At 38.2% G+C, this 21,734-nt stretch overlaps 1 protein-coding gene across 4 annotated transcripts in view; it reads left to right on the top strand.

Annotated features, from left to right (window-relative positions):
- The window catches only part of tmem91 (transmembrane protein 91), a 34,958-nt gene that overhangs the window by 2,023 nt on the left and 11,201 nt on the right, over positions 1–21,734 (top strand). For 2 of the 4 annotated variants that reach the window (XM_026914351.3, XM_053234856.1), the window contains exons 2-3: positions 15,937–16,000; positions 17,992–19,422. In XM_026914351.3, the coding sequence (XP_026770152.1) occupies positions 19,012–19,422 (411 nt within the window). In that variant the 5' untranslated portion in view covers positions 15,937–16,000; positions 17,992–19,011. The remainder of the gene's footprint in view (positions 1–15,936; positions 16,001–17,991; positions 19,423–21,734) is intronic. The other 2 variants (XM_026914350.3, XM_026914352.3) reach the window with 1 other exon arrangement.

Here is a 21,734-nt window from a genome sequence, read left to right as displayed (position 1 = left end):
TTAAAACCGCAGCTGAGTATGTTTTTTCCTAGGATGTTATCACAATCCTGTATTCTTAGACCATGTTAGACATGGCAGAACTCTCAAGGGTACCAAACAGGTCCTTATGTCTAATTATATACATTAATAATGTTCAACTACAGTTAGATTCCTCTAATTAAAGGTGTATGTACCACATACACCTTTAATTAAAAAATGTACCACAAAAAAAAAAGAAAGTACCACAAGAATTTGGAACTTTAGACCTTAGTTTAGTCTTTATTTATTTATTTATTTATTTAAAAAAAGATCACATTCTCCAAAAATAATTAAACTTAAAGGTGGCTCTTAAGTGCATTTATGGAGCTTAAAAAATATTTTCTTTAATTATGTTCCTCTAAAAAAAAAAAAGTACAAGATGTACGCTTAAAGGTGTCACCTCACTGACAAGGGCTTGTGCATTAAAACTCAAGTTTAGTACCTTTTGTTTCTGGGAATACATTACATTCCTGTGTTCTTAGACCATGTTAAACATAATAGTCCCCTTAAGGGTACAAAACAGATCCTTGTGTTTAATTATATACGTTAAAACTGTTCAGATATAATTATATTCCTCTAATTAAAGGTAAAAATGAAAAACAAAAAATGTACATCTACACAGACAAGGATTTGGAACATTAGACCTTAGTTTATTTAGTTATTTTTAAAGTATTACATTCTCTGATTAATATTAAACATAAAGATGGCACAATTATGGTGCTTAATAATATTTTCTTTAATTATATTCCTCTAATTAAAGGGAGAAATGAAAAATGTACAGCTACACAGACAAGGATTTGGAATGTCAGACCTTAGTTTACTTTTTAAAAAAAATCACATTCTCCAATAATATTAAACATAAAGGTGGCACGATTATGGCGCTTAATAATATTTTCTTTAATTATATTCCTCTAATTAAAGGTGTGAAAATATACTGCTACACAGACAAGGATCTGACATTAGACCTTAGTTTACTTACAAAAAAAATAAAAATAAAAGTCACATTCTCTGATAATGTTAAACATGAAGGTGGCACTATTATGGCACTTAATATTATTTTCTTTAATTATATTCCTCTAAAAAAAAAAAAAGTACAAGATGTACTCTTAAACATATCACCTGACTGACAAGGGCTTGTGCATTAAAACTCAAGTTTAGTACCTTTTTTTTTTTTATTTTTAAAATCTGATTCTATTCATGTGCTCTTGACATAATGATAACTATAGCGGTTTAGGGAAAGTTTCTACTCATGAAACTCATCTTGCGTCCGAAGAGCACCACATCCTGGCTTCTCATGTGTGAACACTCATCATTAGCAATGCAGAAAGTGCTCATGTAGGTCAATCTGTCCCTCATTTGTTTTTCCACTGATCGATGTCCAGAACCCTGATTCTGATTTGCATACGAGTTAATGGTGTATTGAGCCGTTTTCTCCGCCCAGCAACAAAAGCAGTTTTATCAATCTGACTGTTTGTGGTGATTTATTTTTTTTTTTGCTTTAACGCTGTGCTGGTTTGATGTAACGAAGATGTAAGGTTCATGCTGATTGCACACACACACTGCATTAGGGTTGGGTTATTGATGCTCTGCAGTGGCTGGTGTTGGCAAGGACGCTGCTGAAACACTGCATTCTGTCCACTGGTTCAGTTTATCTGCATGCAGAAATCTAAAACAAACACGATCTGTATTTGCTCTCTCATTTGGTTCTTAATCTATTTCTAAGGACCATTCAACCTTAGAAATATTTTCTAAATATATATTGTTTTATTATGGCACTACTTTCCTGCTCAGTGTTTGTGATGCCTGATATTCTACACACTTTCACACTGTCTCACACACACACACACACACACACCTTTAAGCACAATCTCCTTGATAAAACCATATTTCAGATTAGAATGAAAAGGGGATTATGAGATTGCATATGGTATGCAAGCATCACTGGATTTAACAGCAGTCGAATCTCATTTTCTTCCTTTCAGCGAAAGCAGAAACACTTCCCTGGAATGAAGTGCAGCGAGGAAGGGCACTATGTTAGTGAGAGTGTGTGTATAGCTCTATCACTTTGTCCCATGCTGTGCACTGTTGTATTTTGCAGCTCCCGGTGTGTTAGCAAGATCCTAGCGTAGGTGACAAACAATTAGCAGCCACTTATGTCCTACACTGATTGTAATGATAATGATAATTCAGTAACACTCGTTCATCCAGACAGGAATTCAGCTTTGCATATCTAAGCATGTGCTCATTCACCGTGATTAATGCGAGTGTTTGGGAATAAGTGTAGAGGAGATTAACCAGTGAAGGCTGTTCATGAAATTAGATGGAAGGGATAAAATCTAATATCTATAAATCGCTAGATAGTGAAACTATTAGGTTTGTGCTATGTATTATATCACAAGGTCTCTTCAGTGGAGTAATAAGAATGATGTGGGGCAAAATGATTCATTTAGATTTGTTCACAGATTTATTAAACTGCATGGCGTGCCCAAATCCTGTCAGTCAGTATGAGCAATCTAAAAACAGCTAATAATTCATGCCATGTTCAAAATTCTATTCACTGAAACGCTGGAAATTTCCACCTCGGACCTAATGAGCTTAAATGGGACTCATTGAACTCTCTGGCTCAACTGATCTCCTGAATGAGAGAGGAGAGAATCTCAGGCATGAGCACAAAAATTAATGATTCAAACACTGATCCACTGAATGAGAAAAAAACAGAATCTTGGTTATGACTGAATGCCTCAGTGACTCGAACACTGACCTGCTGAATGAGAGAGGACAGAATCTTGGTCATGACCAAATGCCTCAGTGACTCAAACACTGACCTGCTGAATGAGAGAGGACAGAATCTTGGTCATGACCGAACGAGTCAGTGACTCAAACACTGACCTGCTGAATGAGAGAGACAGAATCTCAGTCTTAAACAAAAGATTCACTGATTCAAACACTGATCGACAGAATCTTGGTCATGACCGAACGAGACAGTGACTTAAACCCTGCCACTCTGCATGAGAGAGGTAGAATCTTGGTCATGACCGAACGAGTCATTGATTCAAACACTGATTCACTGATTCAAACACTGATCGACAGAATCTTGGTCATGACCGAAAGAGACAGTGACTCAAACACTGACTTGCTGAATGAGAGAGGTAGAATCTCAGTCTTAAACAAAAGATTCATTGATTCAAACACTGATCGACAGAATCTTGGTCATGACTTAAACTCTGACATGCTGAATGAGAGAGTACAGAATCTTGGTCATGACCGAACGAGTTAGTGTCTTAAACCCTAACACGCTGAATGAGAGAGGAGAGAATCTCAGTCATGTGCATAAGATTCACTGACTCAAACACTGACCTGCTGAATGAAAAACAGAGAATCTTGGTCATTCTCTTGGTCATTCATCGACTCAAACAGTAACCCACTTAACGAGAGAGGACAGAATCACCAGAATTACCAAAAGACTCAGTGACTCAAAAACCCTAATATGCTGAATGAGAGAGGAGAGAATCTCGGTCATGAGCAAAAGACTCACTGACTCGAACACTGACACACTGAATGAGAGAGGCAGAATCCTGGTCATGACTGAACGAGTCAGTGACTTGAACTCTGACACACTGAATGAGAGAGGCAGAAACCTGGTCATGACCGAATGAGTCAATGACTTAAACCCTGACATGCTGAATGAGAGAGGACAGAATCTTGGTCATGACCGAACGAGTCAGTGACTTAAACCCTGACATGCTGAATGAGAGAGACAGAATCTTGGCCATGACTGAACGAATCAGTGACTTGAACCCTGACATGCTGAATGAGAGAGGGCAGAATCCTGGTCATGACTGAACGAGTCAGTGACTTGAACCCTGACACGCTGAATGAGAGAGGACAGAATCTTGGCCATGACTGAACGAGTCAGTGATTTGAACCCTGACATGCTGAATGAGAGAGGACAGAATCTTGGCCATGACTGAACGAGTCAGTGATTTGAACCCTGACATGCTGAATGAGAGAGGACAGAATCTTGGCCATGACTGAACGAGTCAGTGACTTGAACCCTGACATGCTGAATGAGAGAGGACAGAATCTTGGTCATGAATCTGTTTCATATTAATATATAGGGGTATTTGCTGATGCTAGATTCAGTCAGTCTTCGTTTGATGAGTGCTGTTGTGAAGCAGCAACTGAACAAAATACAGAGTCGTTCACCTTGGTGACTCGTTCAAAAAATCTGAATCAGTTGTGAACGAAACTTTTCTAAAAGGAAGGGTTAGGCAATATAATGATCAGTACAGTGATAATGAAGATTATTATACTGTATACTGTTCAAAGGTATTATCAATGCTTTTATAATACTGAGTAACATTATTGATAGGTCGATGAACACTGAAAAAATACTTATTCTTTTTTCTGTTAATGGTGATTGAATAAATTCTTTGGTCCATAATATGGTCTCTGGGTTTGTCAGGACTTAGCAAACTAATTAAATATTGTGATACATATTGCGTATAATGATATTGTATTGTGAAATATTGTAATTTGTGTGTCTATATGCAGGTATATTATATATTCTATTATCAGTGTATATACCTGGTCCTGAGTACCACCGAGTTGTTGTTCACTCATCCCGCTGATGCAGACTTGAGGTCTTGACATTGACTGCACAATTCTCACGTCAGCTAAAAAGGGAAACTGCTTATGCTCGTCTCAGTCATCACTTTTCTGCGTCAACACGAACAGCATCCCAGAAACATGTACATTAGAATCTAATGCATATACAACATTGTACCTGTTATTTACTCCATTTATTCACCAGTCGAGTGGAGGAGGAACATGACTAGCTAAAGGACACTTGTGCCTGTGGACAACATGAGATTGAATCCTGATCCTGAGTGCAGAGAGACAGCTCATGCAATGTCATTTTCCTTTGATGGATTCATGAGGATAGGTTCGTCTAGACACACTTTATTCACATACAGTATAGTCTGATTTATCGCTCATATGCCACTTTCTTCAGATGTTTACTAGGAATGCATCAGTATCAATACTGGTATTGGGTATTGGTTTGATACTATGCCCATTTACTCATACTCATGAATGACATGAAATTACAGTGATCTGGACTTATTTCATGATCAGTGACCAAAGCAAAACAGACTGCAAACTGTGCTCTTTGAAAATATCCAAAGGAAGAACTACAGCACTGTCCCAAAATACAAATAACCTGCTATAAAATGTCATGGCATTTAAACTATATCTTTTATAGAGAGCATAAGGGCGGCTGACCTGAGTGTGCAGACTAGTATCAGCGAGCATGGTCATTAAAAGGTGCCGTGAATTGTGCACACACAAAGGTATTGTGGAAGAGTGAAGCAAGCGCACACAGAAACTGTTGAGCATGAGCACTTCAGTTCGGCGAGCACTGAGTACTGAGACACGCGGGCTTCCTTTCATAGATTCTACAGTTTGCTTGGGATTTGTTGCTAGCAGCACGTGGCAGCAACCAACAGAGCTAAATAAAATGTTCCATGACATCTCTGATTGCTTAATGCTAAGTATGTTGGTCATTTCAATGTCAGTATCAGTATCAATGATGACCAAATAAACATGTACCCATACTTGGTCTGAAAAAAAAAAGATACCAATGCATCCCTAGCATTTACATACTAGGGAGGTAACTGAAAACTAATACGTTATTCGACTTGAACAGATAACATCTTCTAAACAAATACAGATATGAATAGAAAGTGCACTATTTTTTGTTTCTTTTGTTTCTTTCTTTGCCAGAAAGCTTTACGTTGAGACTAGGTATGTGCATCGGGACTGGGTTCCCGCAGAATGAAACAGAAAAAAGGTTTTTACTTTTAGTTTTACGTGGAGTTTGAAAGATGCCAAGTATGAAGCTTGCGGGCGGGGTTGCCAAATTTTAGTAAAAATCTACAAGCACTTTATCTACAGCTTTAAAAATCAACAAAAAGACTTGAAATTACCCCAAAATGTTAACAGTAGTGTGCACGCATTTCTGATTATTATTATTATTTTTTTTAAATAGAGCCACTCTTCTATACATCTCACACAGACCACACACTGTGTACAGGGCAGCAAACCTCTGCTGGTTGTCACAAAAAAAGAATCATTTAATTAACACAGCGATAAATGGATATTTCATCATTGTTAAAAGGAAATCTACCAAGAAAATCATATAGGTGTTACAATGTAATGTTGCTTAAAGGACCCCATTTTGACTCGCCTCAGCACTGTGTCCCAGCGTCATCGTACATTTTCATAGCGTGTTCCGCAAAAGTTTCTGTAACAAACCCAAAGTCTAAAGTAAATCTGATCAAATATTATTAGACAACAATATTATTGTTGTCAACTAAGAAGAACAGATACGAACATGATCAGAGACGTTTGCTCCATAAAGTCTCTCCTCTCTAGAATTCAAATACTCACTCATTCTCTGCAGTCTGTATTAAGGAGCATAAGAAGCACTTCATATTTTTTGAATTACATTTAGTTGCCAGGGTAATTAATTGAACTTCTAGGCAAGCATACAAGCATAACATGAGACTGGGCAGCACATTGGAGCTTTCGTTTGCCTGCTGGGCTAGCTAATGAATTTATGATTTATCCACACCTGAACCAAAAATACCAGCCAAACTCTAGACCTGTGGTTAGAAACTGACTCTGAGAAAGGGCTAGAGAAAATAAAAGAGCTGTAATCTGTAGCTGTAGACCTATAATGTGGTTTAACAAGGTGTGTGTTTAATAAAGTGACCAGCAAGTGTAGCTTATGTACACATAAACAGTCAGATACTGTATGTATGCGCTATATGAACTGCAGTCTTGTGAGAATTTTGCAAAACCAAACAATGACCTGAAAGCTTTATCATCAGCATATTTCTGCACACCACCTTCTCTCTCTCTCTCTCTCTCTCTCTCTCTCTCTCTTTCTCTCTTGCCAGAGATGCCTGAGGGTGGAAGAAAATCACCCTGCTAAGTTATTCGCAAATGGCTACTCTATAATATTGACTGCCTTATGCTAACTCAAAAGAGAAGTGTGTGCGTGTGGGAGAGGAAAGAGAAAGAGCATAATAAGCGAAGTTGAGAGATGACTGATTAATGTGCTCATTTGCAAACACATACGCCGTGCAGCATGATTTAAAAAAAAAAAAAATCCCCTCTCTCCGAATTCGTTCCTTCATTATAATGTCATTTGGGAAGAATTATACAGCTTCCATTCTGCTCATAATGTGACACTGCTGAGCTCGAGGCATTAGCGTGGTGGAATTACTGAAGCGGAGAAGTTTGCCGGAGTGCAGAGGTGGCAAATCAGGTTCTGGTCCATTAATAACAGGACGTACTGTATACACAGGCTGGATAGCACAACTGATGCCAGTGCACACATTTTGTGCGCTAATGAGCAACGCCTACTTGCTCTCCATTTGTGGCTCTTCATTGTGCCAGGGACACAGTGTGAAAAGACCTGGATGCTTCATTACTAAACTCCAGCACAACCTGCGAAATATCAGCTACTTGCTTTATTTTAATATCATGCTTTATTAGCAGGAGTATTCTACTCAAATTTCTGAAGGTCCAGCAACAAAAGATCCGCATAGGCAGCTAACGTGACTGTATGGTGAGAGCAGTTATTTTTTAATGCTTAACCATTAGTGGTTAGTTCATGACTAAATATACGACACATCAATTTGATGTCTTTTCTTTTGCAGTGTGACTTAAATTTACTATTTTTAACTAGAGCCATGGACTCTGAATAGATGAGACATTTGCTTTGAACAGAGAATAAACACTTACTTCTCGGTCCAGTTGTCTTTAAACTTTTTTTTTCCAAAACAAGACAACTGGGTGTGCTACAGGGGTATAAACAATTGTGTGGCCACTGGTGCTCACTGGATATATGAGCGGTAGATATCAGATGAAACAACAAAATATTCCAATGCATTCACATGGTTAAGGGTAAAAGGCCTTTATTAAATTGGGCTAAATCATAAAAACATTAAAAAATGCATTTCGCATTTCGGCTTAACACAGTGTGATCAAGAAGGTTTTTTTTTTTGTTGACGTCCATTTTGGGGACATGGTGGCTTAGTGGTTAGCATGTTTGCCTCGTATCCCCACGGTTAGGGGTTAAAATCCTGCCTCCACCCTGTGTGTGCAGTGTTTGCTCTCCCTGCACTTTGGGGGTTTCCAAAGACATGCATTGTAGGCATTTCCAAATTCCCTGAGTTCCCTGGGATAGGCTCCAGGCTCCGACACCTAAATCACACACACACCTCAAATTGTGTTACGTTGTTCAGTATCTCAAACACACTTGTTTTTACGTGGTTTCCGATACTGTACGACATGACTTTTATCGTTAGGGGATGTCGCTGATCTAAAAACAATCAGAGCAGCCTTCCTGAAGCAGGAATCAATTTCTTCCTCAGCACACAGTTCAGTGTGGTGCTGTGTGCGGGACCGATTCTTTTAAATCCCACTGAAGTCATTTTTCTAATTAAGTCATTTGGTTCAATTTTTCAAAAATCTACATAAACCAGACGTTTAAACGCTTTTTAGATGTTTCTTTTAGGAACGCAAGAAACCGGCAAGTCCTCCAGTCTCCTAGTGTTTGCAAGGGTTTCCTCCATGGACTCCAGTTTCCTTGGCTACTTTAAATTCCTCTTAGGTGTGAAAAAATGTGTAAATGTATGTGATACGCTGGTGTCCTGTCCTGCCTTGGAAACAGTGCTCCCGGGATAGACTCTGGAGCCACCACAACCCTGATCAGGATCAAGTGCTTACTGAAAAGGAAGAAATATATAAATGTACAAGAAACAGACAAATGCAGCATGTAGAATACTTGATTTTAAGCGATAACAAGTCACGAATGTGAGATGGAATGCAAATTAAAAAAAAAATCCATTGAAGGCGAAAAGACACGGTAATGTGTTTTGCTTCTGGTAGTGGTTCATTTCAATTTATGAAGTTATTTAGATTAAAATGAACTCCGCAATCTTATTAACTTTGAAAGCATAGAAAAATGAGTATTCTGTGGTCTCTTCTTATTCAGCTATGTGCTACCTTTCCTCGATTTTTACTTCTGACCCCCCTCCCCAAAAAACAAAAACAAAAAAAAACATATGCACACCTCCGGTTTAACATTAACTCAAACTATAAATAGTCAAAAAGTATGATGTGGCATTTATTATTAAATGAAAAATTGTAATCATTGGCAAATTGCTGTGGTACCAGAAATAAAACACTTCAGGATATGCAGTTATTTGGAAAATAATTCACTTCAGGTTGGTTACAGTAATTCCTGTTGGCATCGGCCCATATCATATCACCCTGTTGTTGATTATTTTCCCATATCAGCACACCCTATGGTGTTTTATTCTTTATATTCCTTATATTTAGATTATAGCAGCTATAAACAGTTGGTTACCAGCTTTGCTTTCTTCAAGTAAATAAAAAATACAAAAAAATTCAATTTGTCATGTCCTCTATCCTGAAAACGTATCCGTGATGGAAAACGTAACGTTAAAGCTATACCTCTGAGTGTGACAAAGCACTGACACTGGAGACTCCTTCCAAAAATGTTAAATAAACATCTCCTTATATGTTTTTGTTTGTCAAATATCAACATGTTTTTAATTCCTTTCTTATGAGGCTTATGTAGAGCTTCTGCCATATAATTCCCTGTGAATGAGTTGTTACTATAGAAACGATAACGTATTACAGTGACTGCTTTATGTATAATAATATAAACCTTGCAGATGGAACTACTTTTAGAGCTGCTGTTACAGAAATGTAATCAACACCTTCTGACCAATCAGATTCGAAAATTCAAGAGCATTGTCGTATATAATACATTTCTAACAGCCGTGCATGTTGGGTATTTTAAATTCAAAGGAGATTTTGCTAAAATATATAACTGTTAATGTACAGATGAGTTAGGCATGTTTGCTAAATCAGTGCTAATCTGGAAGCTATATAAACTTCTTTTATTTGTCAGAAAAGCTAGTCTTGCGGCTTACTGAAGAAGCAAACACTAGACATGCCTTGGCTGATCGACTCCATTTGGGACAAATGGAAAATGTGTTTTGGCTGTTCCACTCCAGAGAAATATGCCACATGAATATCAGTGAGATATTTGTGTTCTCCTCTAAATTAAAACTGGAAAATGGCATTTCAAATAAAAAGGGCTGAAGGAGAAGAGGTCTGAGGACACACTGAGAGGAAATGTAGAAGGACACCAGCTTCGATGTGCGTGAGTGAGAGAGAGAGAGACAGAGAGAGGTAGGAGTGACTACACAAGTGTCTGTGGTGATTTGTCGTCCTGTCCTTGCAGGCTTCTCTCCTCTGAGCTGGGGGTTTATGTGCTCAGGAGGCAGTAATCAGAAAGAGAGGCAGTGCTGTAATGCAGCTGACAGCAGCCTTTTACTGAGAACTGGGGGGAGGACGGGGCAATAAAGCTGAGTGCTTTTGTCCTGGACAATACTGTGGAGAGAAAGTGTGTGTGGTGTTATGTGTGATACGCTAATGAAAGTAAATGACGGTCTGATAATATGTGTATGTGTGAAAGCAGGGGCTGCTGGTATAATTAAGATAGCAGGGCAAAGCCTTCCTGTACTTCAAATACATCATGAAATCAGTGGAAGGTTTCAATTTTAGCATCAGATTTTATTTGCTGTTGTCTTAGGGCGGATTATTTTTGGACGTTTGCGGAACTCTACCGATGGTTGTAGGAAGAATACGCAGAATGCTGGGGCTGATTTCTTTCTAGCCCAGACTGTAGATTCATACCAATTCATAATGAATTGCTCTTTACTAATAGTTTCAGTGAATAAAACCTGCTAAAAGGCTTTGTCTTGAGCTACTTGAATGGAATATAACATGGAACATGAAAAAGAGATTCGCTTCCCATAGTGGTTGTTTTTGCATCTGTGGTTTTTTTGCTTTTCTCTCTGTTTATCTTTAACTCTGTGAATCCACCAATCCTCGTTTCAAGACGTTGTGCAGCAGTACACATATACATATTTTTAATTATTAGATAGTGAGCTAGCAAGCAATCACAAATGAATTACTGAACCCTCTAATAATATTGTATTTAGCTGGTTATGGTTAGCTGTTCACTAAACTAGAATGGCCTTTCTGTTCCAGAAATACGTCACATCATGACTGCTCATTTGCTCCACTTTAGCAAATAAATTCATAAGGCAAATATCCAGTGCGATGCCAATTCCTTCGTTCAGTGAGTCAGATCATTTGACTCAGCTCACCCATAAGAGTCGACTCTTTTGACTCCTAAACAGCTCATTGACATTTTTTTCTAAACTGGACTAAATCTAGTGATTTTCTTTTTTCCTCTTTGCCAAACTATAGACTAAACTGTGTAATGATCCCAAACTCTACCATCTAATAAAAATGATTTCATATTGCATTTTATAAAATCAATTTATTAATCTGGTGCTTTATTTATAAAACCTACTTGTTAAATCAGTGAGAAAGTACAAATGTGTATTGAAAAATACAGTAAGCATTTCTGAATTAATATTATTGTGCCTGCTGGGTCTCTGTGCTTCATTATGAAGATTCATTTCCAGTTGTTCTGATGCAGGAGATGTGAGCAGTGCAGCTCACCATTCATGCTAACAGACAGCTCAGATGTTGAAGAGAGGTTTCTTTGGAAGGATTTCGATTAAGTCACACAGCTAGAGTAATGCCATTGGCTACATCTACAAAGAAAGAAAAAGATACCTCACATTGAGTGGATTTTCAATCTTGACCTAAAAGAGTCGACTCGTTCCTGAAAAGACATCACTAGTGTGATTACGACCACCAAGATCTACAGCTATTATGTGCAGGTCAGCGAACTCTCCATCAGTCACTCTACATGATGTTTGGCTCTCCATCACCATTTATCCACGCACCTCCATACAGGAGCAATGGAGCAGAACTGCGCTGTAGCTGGAGCATCACTGAGAGCTTTACTGTCCACATCTAATCTGCTGAATGGATCTTCACTTACTATCCAGCTTGATGAATTATACATTAGAGTTTCTGCTCATTACTCTTACTGACGCCTCCTCAACTCCTCAATCCCACGTCCTTCAGCTGAACATTAATCAAATCCAGCATCATTAAGGATGTATAAGGACACTAAAGAAATATACACAGTTTTCTCCTTAGCATAAACAAAGATCACACGAGACATGTGAAACATGTTAGTGTGTGTAATTTGCTTCAAAGCTACAGGGCAGCCATCTTAGACAACCACAACCTATCTTCTTTTATGCAATTTGATATAGGCCACACCTCCTAAAGATAGATGTTGGGAGTACGAGAATGCTTGAAGTCACACAGATGGTAATATAATTTCATTTTAAACCTAAACACGTGCAAAATGTTTAAAATAAGAGATTATGTAGCACGTATTTACAGAAGTACATGTAAAAGTAAGCCTCAGTCACTTCTTATCTTTCTCTTAATTCTTAGTATTTACTAATGAACTAATTACTAATTACTAACTAGCTAATTATGCATTTATTAATACTAATTTTACAGCCCTGTAGAATTCTCTATTCTGATTGGTCAGTAAGTGTTGATTATTTTCTTTCATAGCACAGCTTTGACCCTTAATGCACAATATCGTTTCTATAGTAACAGCTAATTCACAGGCACTCTACGTAAGGAATAAAAACCATGTAATTGTAGATAGGTTTTCCATGAGGAGACCTTTTTTTTTTTTTAGTGTTTTCGGAAGGAGTCTCCAGTTTCAGTGCTTTGTAACAGAGTTAAAGCTGTAACTTTAAGTTTCGCCACCCCTGGGAAAGTCTTCGGGGCGCTTTGTGGTTCTTTGTAACATGACAAGATGCATTTTTTTGGTCATATTAACTCTCTTATTAAATTAAATTAGGTTGGTGAATGAATGACTGTTTATAGCTGTTATAATGTAAGTGATAACAGGAACTTTAATTGTAACTATAAACGGATAAAAAGTATGACATTCTTTAATAAGTAAAAAAATGCAAATTGCTGTGGTATAAGAAGAATAAAACACTTCAGGGTGACAGTAACTCTGCTTCATATTGGGCCATATCACACCATCCCTTTGTTGAGTGTTTTTCTGTAACAGAACACCCCAATCATGCTTTATTCCTAACTTCATTTAAATATAAGAATTCATCATTTCATTTAAGATGACTGGACACACATTTTATCTGATAAATTGCAGATAAAAATCAAGAAATACATTTGTGCCACTGCTAATAAATAATGTAGTAATAATAATAATAATAATAAGGAAGAAAATGGCTACAAATGAAACATGTACCAGCATTTCTGTTAAACATGCCCAGATGAGACGTCAGTTGATGTGAACATGAGATGCAAGGAGAAGTGCAGAAGCACAATTTAATGTATTGATGTTTTGAGCACCACATCCTTCTTTAAAACTCCATGTTTATTAAATTCATGTTTTTGTGAGATTTGGTCTTGAGGTTCTTCCTTTTGATTCCTATATATACTTAACTGTGTCATATGTATTTATGTAGAATTGATTATTTTAGAGAATTTTCTATCCTTAAAAGAGTGTCTCTGATGAGTAGACAAGTGTATTTTCTTTCTAAGAAGTAAAAAAAGTAATGAGAAATCAGAACAGAATTATGAGTAGGTTAGAGTGACATGTCATTTTGTCAGACAGTGAGGAGGCAATTAATGTCAAACCATCCAATTAAAATGTAACATGGTATGAGGGATTGATTAGTTGGATGGAGAGATACAGTATATCATTTATATGATGTATAAAATGGTTCTATTTTTTCTGAGGGGATAAAGAGAGAAAGAAAGACACCCAGGCCAGACTCTGCTAATTGAAGGTCCCAGTGGAAGTTTTTATAAGAAGGGACAAATAGAGAAACTCGCAGAGTACTGTTCATTTTCAATTTATTTTTATTTTTTAATTATCCTAGAGTCGCTGTAATCTCTAACCAGCTGATCCCTACAGCCAGGAAGAGTTCATTAGGAAGCATTCAGGAAGCATTACACAACGGAATTTACTCAAGTAACAGAAAAAATTAATAGCAAAGTTTGCTTCAGCAGAATATTTGCAGACGTTTGCTTATATACACATACAGACTTTAATCTTTATGGATATTTCCATATGCATATGCATATGAAGAGCAGTAAAGATTTGCATGTCCTACTACATATATATGCCATACAGTCTAACAATAGTTAATATTAAGAATAAAAATCAATAAATGGAAAAAAATTAATAAAATGTAAAATCTTTACAACAATAGATAAATAGAATAAAGTATGAGTTATAACTATAGCAGCAGATACAAAGATAAGTTAACAATTTGTTTATTTGTTAGTTGCCTAATATATAATTCCTACAGTGTGATTTTTTTTGTTTGTATAGCTTTTATATTCATTTTTGTTTTTTTTATTTTAGGCTGATTTTAAAAATATATTCTTGAGTAACTACAGTTAGCTACTGATACCACGGCACTGTTAAATTCTCAATTCTGATGGGTAAGAAGGTGTTGATTAATTTTCTACAGCAGCAGCTCTGACAGTAGTTCTGTCTACAAGGTTTATATTAATGCACTCATTCTAATACGCTGTTGTTTATATAGTACGTTACACAGGGACGTCTGGAGCAGATGCTCTCCATAAACAGATTTAAAATGTGTGTAAATTGATATCTTTGATTTGGTGAGGTTTTTAATGAGATGGAAGGAGTCTCCAGTGTCAGTGCTTTGTAACAGTCAGAGATGTAACAGAAAGCTGTGACTTTGTTTTCCGGTACAGGAAATTCTTCAGGATTTGTGGCGTCTTGATAACACGACAAGCTGCATTTCTTTTTGTCTTATTAACTTCAAGAGAACTGCTGATGTCCATGTCTGTAATCCTTGTTTTTCGGATGTTCCGCAACATTAAATATAAATACTAATGCGTAGAAAGCATGGCAAATAAATAAATAAAAATTCAACTGTAAATTTCTGTGGTATAAGAGGAATCAAACAGTTTGGGACTGGCTTTTATAGGAAAATAATCAACTTTGGGGTGGTAATAGTAACTACACTTAACATCAGGCCACACTGTCGTTGATTGATTTTCTATAACTGCACATCCTGTCTTGTTATATTCCATACTTCATCAGTACCTACAGTAAAAAACTAATAGAAAAAGTTAGTGCCTATTGTATTATGTGTAATTATGAACTATAAATATTATGTAGCCATTATTCTTGACTATTTCATATTTCTTTCTTTTTTTTCTCTCTATTTTCTCTATCTTTTCTCTACATTCATGTACACTCACATTGACTAAGTATGACATAGGTGTAGCTAATATATGTGCAGGTATACGTGCACTACACTGTATGTATGTTGCTTCATACATGCAGAATTACTAATCTGTTTTGTTCCAGACATAATGGTCTCTGATGAGCCGAGCGGAAATTTGTTTGCCTGACTAATCGCAGGAAGTCAGATGTTTGGTGCTGATGCAGTCAGACAGGTAGACAGGCAGAGTGCTGATGGGGAAAAGGGGAGGTTAAAGATGACAGACAGATGTCGCTGCAGATGTCGTGTGGTCTGTGCTGTCATCTCATTTTTTTTTTCTATGCTGCCTGACAGGGAGGTACGAAACTCCAATTTGAGATGCTATAGACCTCACAGGAACCCTCCTGCCATAACTACTGAAACGCCTGCGCGCTGAAGCACTGACACATCTGGGACATTGTAGAGTTTTGTGCTAATGTATTACTAACAAGCTTACAGATCCAAGCATCTGGTATTAATATAAATTGCAAGACAGCTATACAGTATTTCAACCCTCATTCTGTTCTGTTCATTTTTACTGTTATATGTGATTTAAAAAAATAATAATAACTTATCTTCTAAACAGATGCACAAATGCACTTTCAATGCATGGAGATCCACTTCATGGCAGATGTCATGGCTGTACACAGGTGGGAGTGTAAATAAGACATGGAGAGATTGATATAAAATCATTTCAAACTCCAGTCATTTCTGTAAAAAAAAATGTATGGGTGAAAATATCATGAGCATGATCTCTATAATATAAATATGATTCTTATACATGATTTTCATAGTCATACATGACATTTTAGAAAAAATTAAAAATGTTGCACAAACAATAGATGGATAGATAGATAGATCTGTATTTTGTCCTCAACTACAAGTTCTTAATTAGTCTCCAGAGATGTGCTTTGTTATTTATATTTTTTTTGGTTTGTTTGTTCCTGCCTGCAATATTTCCTAACAAATTTAGCTGGTTCTGTTTCCCAAACTAGTAATCTAATTTAAATGACTGCAACCCTGACCCGGCAGTTACTAAGGATGAATTGAATGAATGCACTATATGTCCAAAAGTATGTGGACACCTGATCATCACACCCATATGTGCTTTTTGAACATCCCATTCCAGTTTAAGTTCCTTCTTTGCTGTTATAATGACCTCCACTCTTCTGGGAAGGCTTTCCACTAGATTTTAGAGTGTGGCTGTAGGGATTCGTGCTCATTCAGCTACAAGAGTATTAATAAGGTCAGGTACTGATGTTGGGCGAGAAGGCCTGGGGTGCAGTCGGCGTTCCAGTTCATCCCAAAGTTCTGTGCATGCCGCTTGAGCTCTTCCACTCCAACCTTGGCAAACCATGTCTTCATGGAGCTCGCTTTGTGCACAGGCGCATTGTCATGCTGGAACAGGTTTGGGCCTCTCAGTTCCAGTGAAGGGAAATTGTAATGCTGCAGCATACAGATACATCTTATACAATGGTGTGCTTCACAACAGTTTGGGGAAGGCCCAAATATGGGTGTGATGGTCAGGTGTCCACAAACAATTGGCCATGTAGTGCATATCGTGTCACATGTTTATGTTAACGAATTTTATTAACAAAGTTTATGTTAATGATCTTTGTTTGTCCTGCGAGCTTCATATCTGTGCATAAAACCTTCCTGTTTTTTTGTTGCACACTAGTCTCAACCAGATGCCCTGTGAACCTTTCAGGCAATCTTTCTATAAAAAAAAAAAAGTCAAATTAGTGCATCTCCAATTTGTATCTGTACCTCTTATTTATATCCATTTAGAACACATTATCAGTTCAGTCTGAATAATGCGTGCAAATTTGGTTACATCCGTATTGTAAAGTGACGCCTCCATAAAGTTCACTCATGTCCCAATGACGAATGTGTCCAGCTCACACAGTAAACATAAACAGAAGCTGCAAGGCATTTCGCAAGAGGGCTGCAACTCCTGATGACATCAGAGCACGGCGGTGAGAGTATTGATCGGATGCTTTACTGCCCTGCCAACTCAGTGGACTGGCAGAGCTACAGAGAGAATACCCAATGTCCTTAAACATCAAGGTCTTGGACAGAAATGTGGATATATAAACTATCACTTCCCTTTCAAATGGCTGGCATTTGTATGTCAGAAACAGAAGGCTTGATGCTAAAGGATTCTGGGAATTTTCTCTCTTGCTTTCTTTCTCTTTGCCAGTATATTGACTTGGCTTGGTTTCAGCTCCTTTGACTTTAGAGATTTGTATGCTGAGAGCGTGAAGCCACTGACATGCAGCACATCATGTGCTTAAAGTCAGGCTGAAAGCCCAGAATGGGGTTGCAATGATAAATGTTTCAGTGCTTTACCAACCATTGGAAGCCATCCAACCCTTTTAAAGAGCCTCAACAAGTCGCCCTCTGCCCTTTCTCTGCCACTACACTCCTTTGAGCAATCCACGTGCCTGGAATAGAACACACACAGTATTGCTCGAGGGCCAATGTCCTGTGATTCAGTGTGTAACCTCTGCTGCTATTTCTGCAGGCGTGCGTGCGAAATGCCTGGCCTTTAGATATCAGCGTACTTGAGTATCAGTGATTGTTGTGCACTGAGCATCAGGACAAGATAAACACTGACCTTGTTCTCTTTTTGTTGGTGCAGAGTGGTGCGCTGAGACAAGAGCAGAAGTTCATCGGGTACGGCTTTGGATATCTTCCTGCCTTCTTCGACTGAAGCTCCGGCCAGGACAGCATTAAAAATACATATCCCAAAGGAAGATTCTGGCTTCACTGACTCACACACACACACAAATAAATCAATACCCCCAAGCTGTGATTTCTTCATCACTTTTCCCTCCAGCAACACACTGAGTGGGTAGCGAAAAGACCGGCTGAGCAGATTCTATTTCTGGAGCACTGAAACACTGTCCGGACTGCAGAAATGTTTGTAGAGTTCATTTTTTTTCCAATAGTGTGTCAGTTTTAGGACCCATTTTTACTTTTCCAAAAAAAGAGCAACATCTGCTTATCCAGTATGTATTTCCTTTAGCTTTCCTTCTTCTGATAGATCATTACTGTTTTTCTTGTCATCATCTACTTTGCATTTAAATCAGAGTCTAGTGTTCTGACCTCATTAGTATTTTACAATACGTTTAGATTAGCAGTGAGAACTGACAGACCTTCAGCAACGTTAGCAATTGGAGCTCTTTTTCTTTTTCCCACCCTGACTGTAACACCATGCTAATCAAGGCATTCCATCACTACAATTGATTCCTACCTTTCTTTCCATGCAGTGCAAAGCTCATTAGCATATTTATAAGCCAGAGATTCATCCCATCATGTGAAACGTGAAATGTGACACTGACCACACGTTTGGCCCTTGTGGCCAGGAGCAGATAGCTTCTGACATGTGCAGAAAGTGAAGTGTGCAAGAGCCTGACAAGCTTATAAGCACAATAGAACCTGACGCAAGCTTGGAGCGAGGAAAGGAAGAAAGGAAAGGAGGGGAGGGCAGAATTCAGGCGCGCATCTTTATTTCCCACCCACAAGATGATTCATGCTTGTATGAAGCAGCAATTAAAAGAAATATATTAAAGATGGATTACTCACTCTAGAATAAAACAAAGAGGTGCACTCAACTCCGTCTGAGATATTCTCAACAGTCACATCCCCTAAAATCAGGATGGAGAGCCTGGATGAACTGGAGCACCCGCTTTTGGATGACAGCCCCACACACTCATCCAGAACGGGCAACAGCGGCCTCTTCAAGGGCATTTTTGTGAGATGCGAAGAGGAAAAAAGACCCCCCTCTCTAGCATGGAGGAGCTATTCTGGTCCTACAGATGTATCTCAGCAGCAGCTGCTGGATCCGTGTTCGCTCCCCAGCACACTTGAGTCCTTCTACACTCCTTCTGCTCCTGTCTGGGGCCCCGCAGACTCCCTGGGCCTGCACAGCAAGGAGTATCTGGAAACCACGTTCATGGACATCGGGCCTGGATCTCCTCTGGAGCGGAAGCTGCTGGCGGTAAGCAGAGACGTCCACAGCGTGTCCTACAGCATGGAGGACGAAGACGACCTGCTGCCAGACTTTGAGGTGAGATTTTATTCATCTTTCTCTCCTTGTGTTTTTGTATAACTCTCTGTTACTTTCACTTAACTAATTAAAGGGATCATGACTATACCGTACACTGTCTGAAGGCTACAGCTTTCACAGTGAGAACTCTGTAGGTGGGGAAAGTACCAGCAGTTTGGAATGCACTCCAGCATCATTTTTCAAATCCAAAATTGTGTTTGATTAATTTTATCTTAATTAAAAATGAACAGATGGACTAAAACCTTTCCCAAGCTACCACTATGGGTGTGTGATATGACAAAAAACATCATATCACAGTACACAATGTGTGAAGATGTAGGGTTTCTAACAAACTGCCATCAAAACAGTAGTATTGATTTAAAACACCTGTTATAATAACACCTACTCTTCTAGGAAGGCTTTCCACTAGAGTTTGAAATGAGGATTGGTTCACAGGATTGAGGATTGGTTCATTCAGCCACTAGAGCATTAGTGAGGTCGGGCACTGAAGTTGTGCGGAGAGGCCTGGGGTGCAGTTGGCGTTCCAGTTCATCCCAACGGTGTTCAGTGGGGTTGAGGTCAGCGCTCTGTGCAGGACACTCAAATTCTTCCACTCCAACCTTGGCAAACCATGTCTTTATGGGCGTGTGCACAGGGCCATTATCATACTGGAACATGTTAGTTCCAGTGAAGGGAAGTTTTAATGCTATAGCATACAAAGACCTTCTAGGGAATTCTGTGCTTCCAACTTTGTGGCAACATTTTTGGGAATGCCCACATATGGGTGTGATGGTCAAGTGTCCACATACTTTTGGCCATATATATAGTGTAACTCCATTGTTGAGGCCTATACCAGGACTATTCCAAATTGAGTCAAGACAAAGTCTTATGGGAGTTGAGGTCAAGATTTTTTCCAAATGAAAGCAAGATTGAGTTAAGAGATATCGAGTTTGAAAACCATCAAATCCGAGACCAGTCCAGGTTAATACAGAAAATGTCATAAGACCAGACTCGAGCCCTCAGCTTCTTCTGAAGATGGGCAGCTCTAGCTGTCACTGTTTATTACACACGCCAGTGGTGATTTCCATCCAGAGGTCAAATATGATATGGTTCTAATTGCAGTCTATCAAAACCTGGCCTGAACACTGGCACCACAAAATGAGACGGCAAGGCTTCTAAAACTTCTAAACCATATTTTATTCAGGTTTTTGCATTTCATTCCTGAAACTTTTACATCACTTACCTTTGCCAGTACACTATCAATAGACCATTACATTGTTTTGTAAACTGAAGGACCTCAAATGTATAACTTTGTCATGAGGAATGTTGTGTGAGATTCTCTTTGCACTTAATATGATCAAGTTCTCCTTTTTTCTTTCTAAAACAATCTAATAGTCTTTGCAAAGACAGAGACGCAATCATCCTGTTCTATAAGTAAGGAATAAAACACTTCGGAGATGCTGTTATAGGAAAATAATCAAAGACAGGATGGTGTAATGTCAGTTACCACTTCAAAGTTGATCATTTTCCTATAACAGCACATCCTGAACTGTTTCATTCCTCTTATGCAACAGTGATTTAACAATAATTAAACAATATATTTTACTTAGTAAGAATGACACATCATGCTTTTTAATCGTTTATTACATTTAATGTTGTAGAATGTCTGCTAGACAAGTTAATTCCCCTTATCACTTATACTGGAACAGCTACAACCAGCTGTTCCCTCGCCAGCTTCTATTTTTCTCTGTCTTGAATTTAATAAGACAGAAAAAAACAACAGTTACACAAGTCTCTCCCATTTTTTGGTTAAATAACAACACATTTTTTATTATTAGGCTTGGTGTGAGATAAATTATTCATGATGCGTTTCTGGAGGAAATAAAGTTGTTAGAGAGACTGAAACGGGAGGAACATTCAGACAAGGTCAGAAAGGAGGAGAGAGATGGAAATCGCAGCTCTTTTTTAAAAGAACAAGTCAGTATTCGCCTGAAGGGAAGCTCTGCTGCTGCGTATTTGGCATAACCTCATTCAGTCACATTAGCTAAGAGACTCCAGACGAGGCTTTACAAAACAGGATGCAGCAACAGTGTATGCAGAAAATATGCTGCTTTGGAAGTTTAATGAATGTTTCAAAATTATGGTAATATACTGAAGGGTATCTACACTGGGCCTTCATAACACGTTCATGCATTTCCTACAGGATAATGAAAACTTGACTTGAAGAGGATGCTGTTATTATGAAGGGACTATTTGGGACTGGTATAACTGCAAACGTTGTGTTTTTATGTTGCATATTACTTAGTTAACATTAATGAGGTGTTAAGACTCTT

This window comes from Pangasianodon hypophthalmus, chromosome 6 (genome assembly GCF_027358585.1).
Source record: "Pangasianodon hypophthalmus isolate fPanHyp1 chromosome 6, fPanHyp1.pri, whole genome shotgun sequence".
Classification (NCBI taxonomy): Eukaryota; Metazoa; Chordata; class Actinopteri; order Siluriformes; family Pangasiidae; genus Pangasianodon; species Pangasianodon hypophthalmus.
This window is presented reverse-complemented; position numbering and strand designations above follow the sequence as displayed.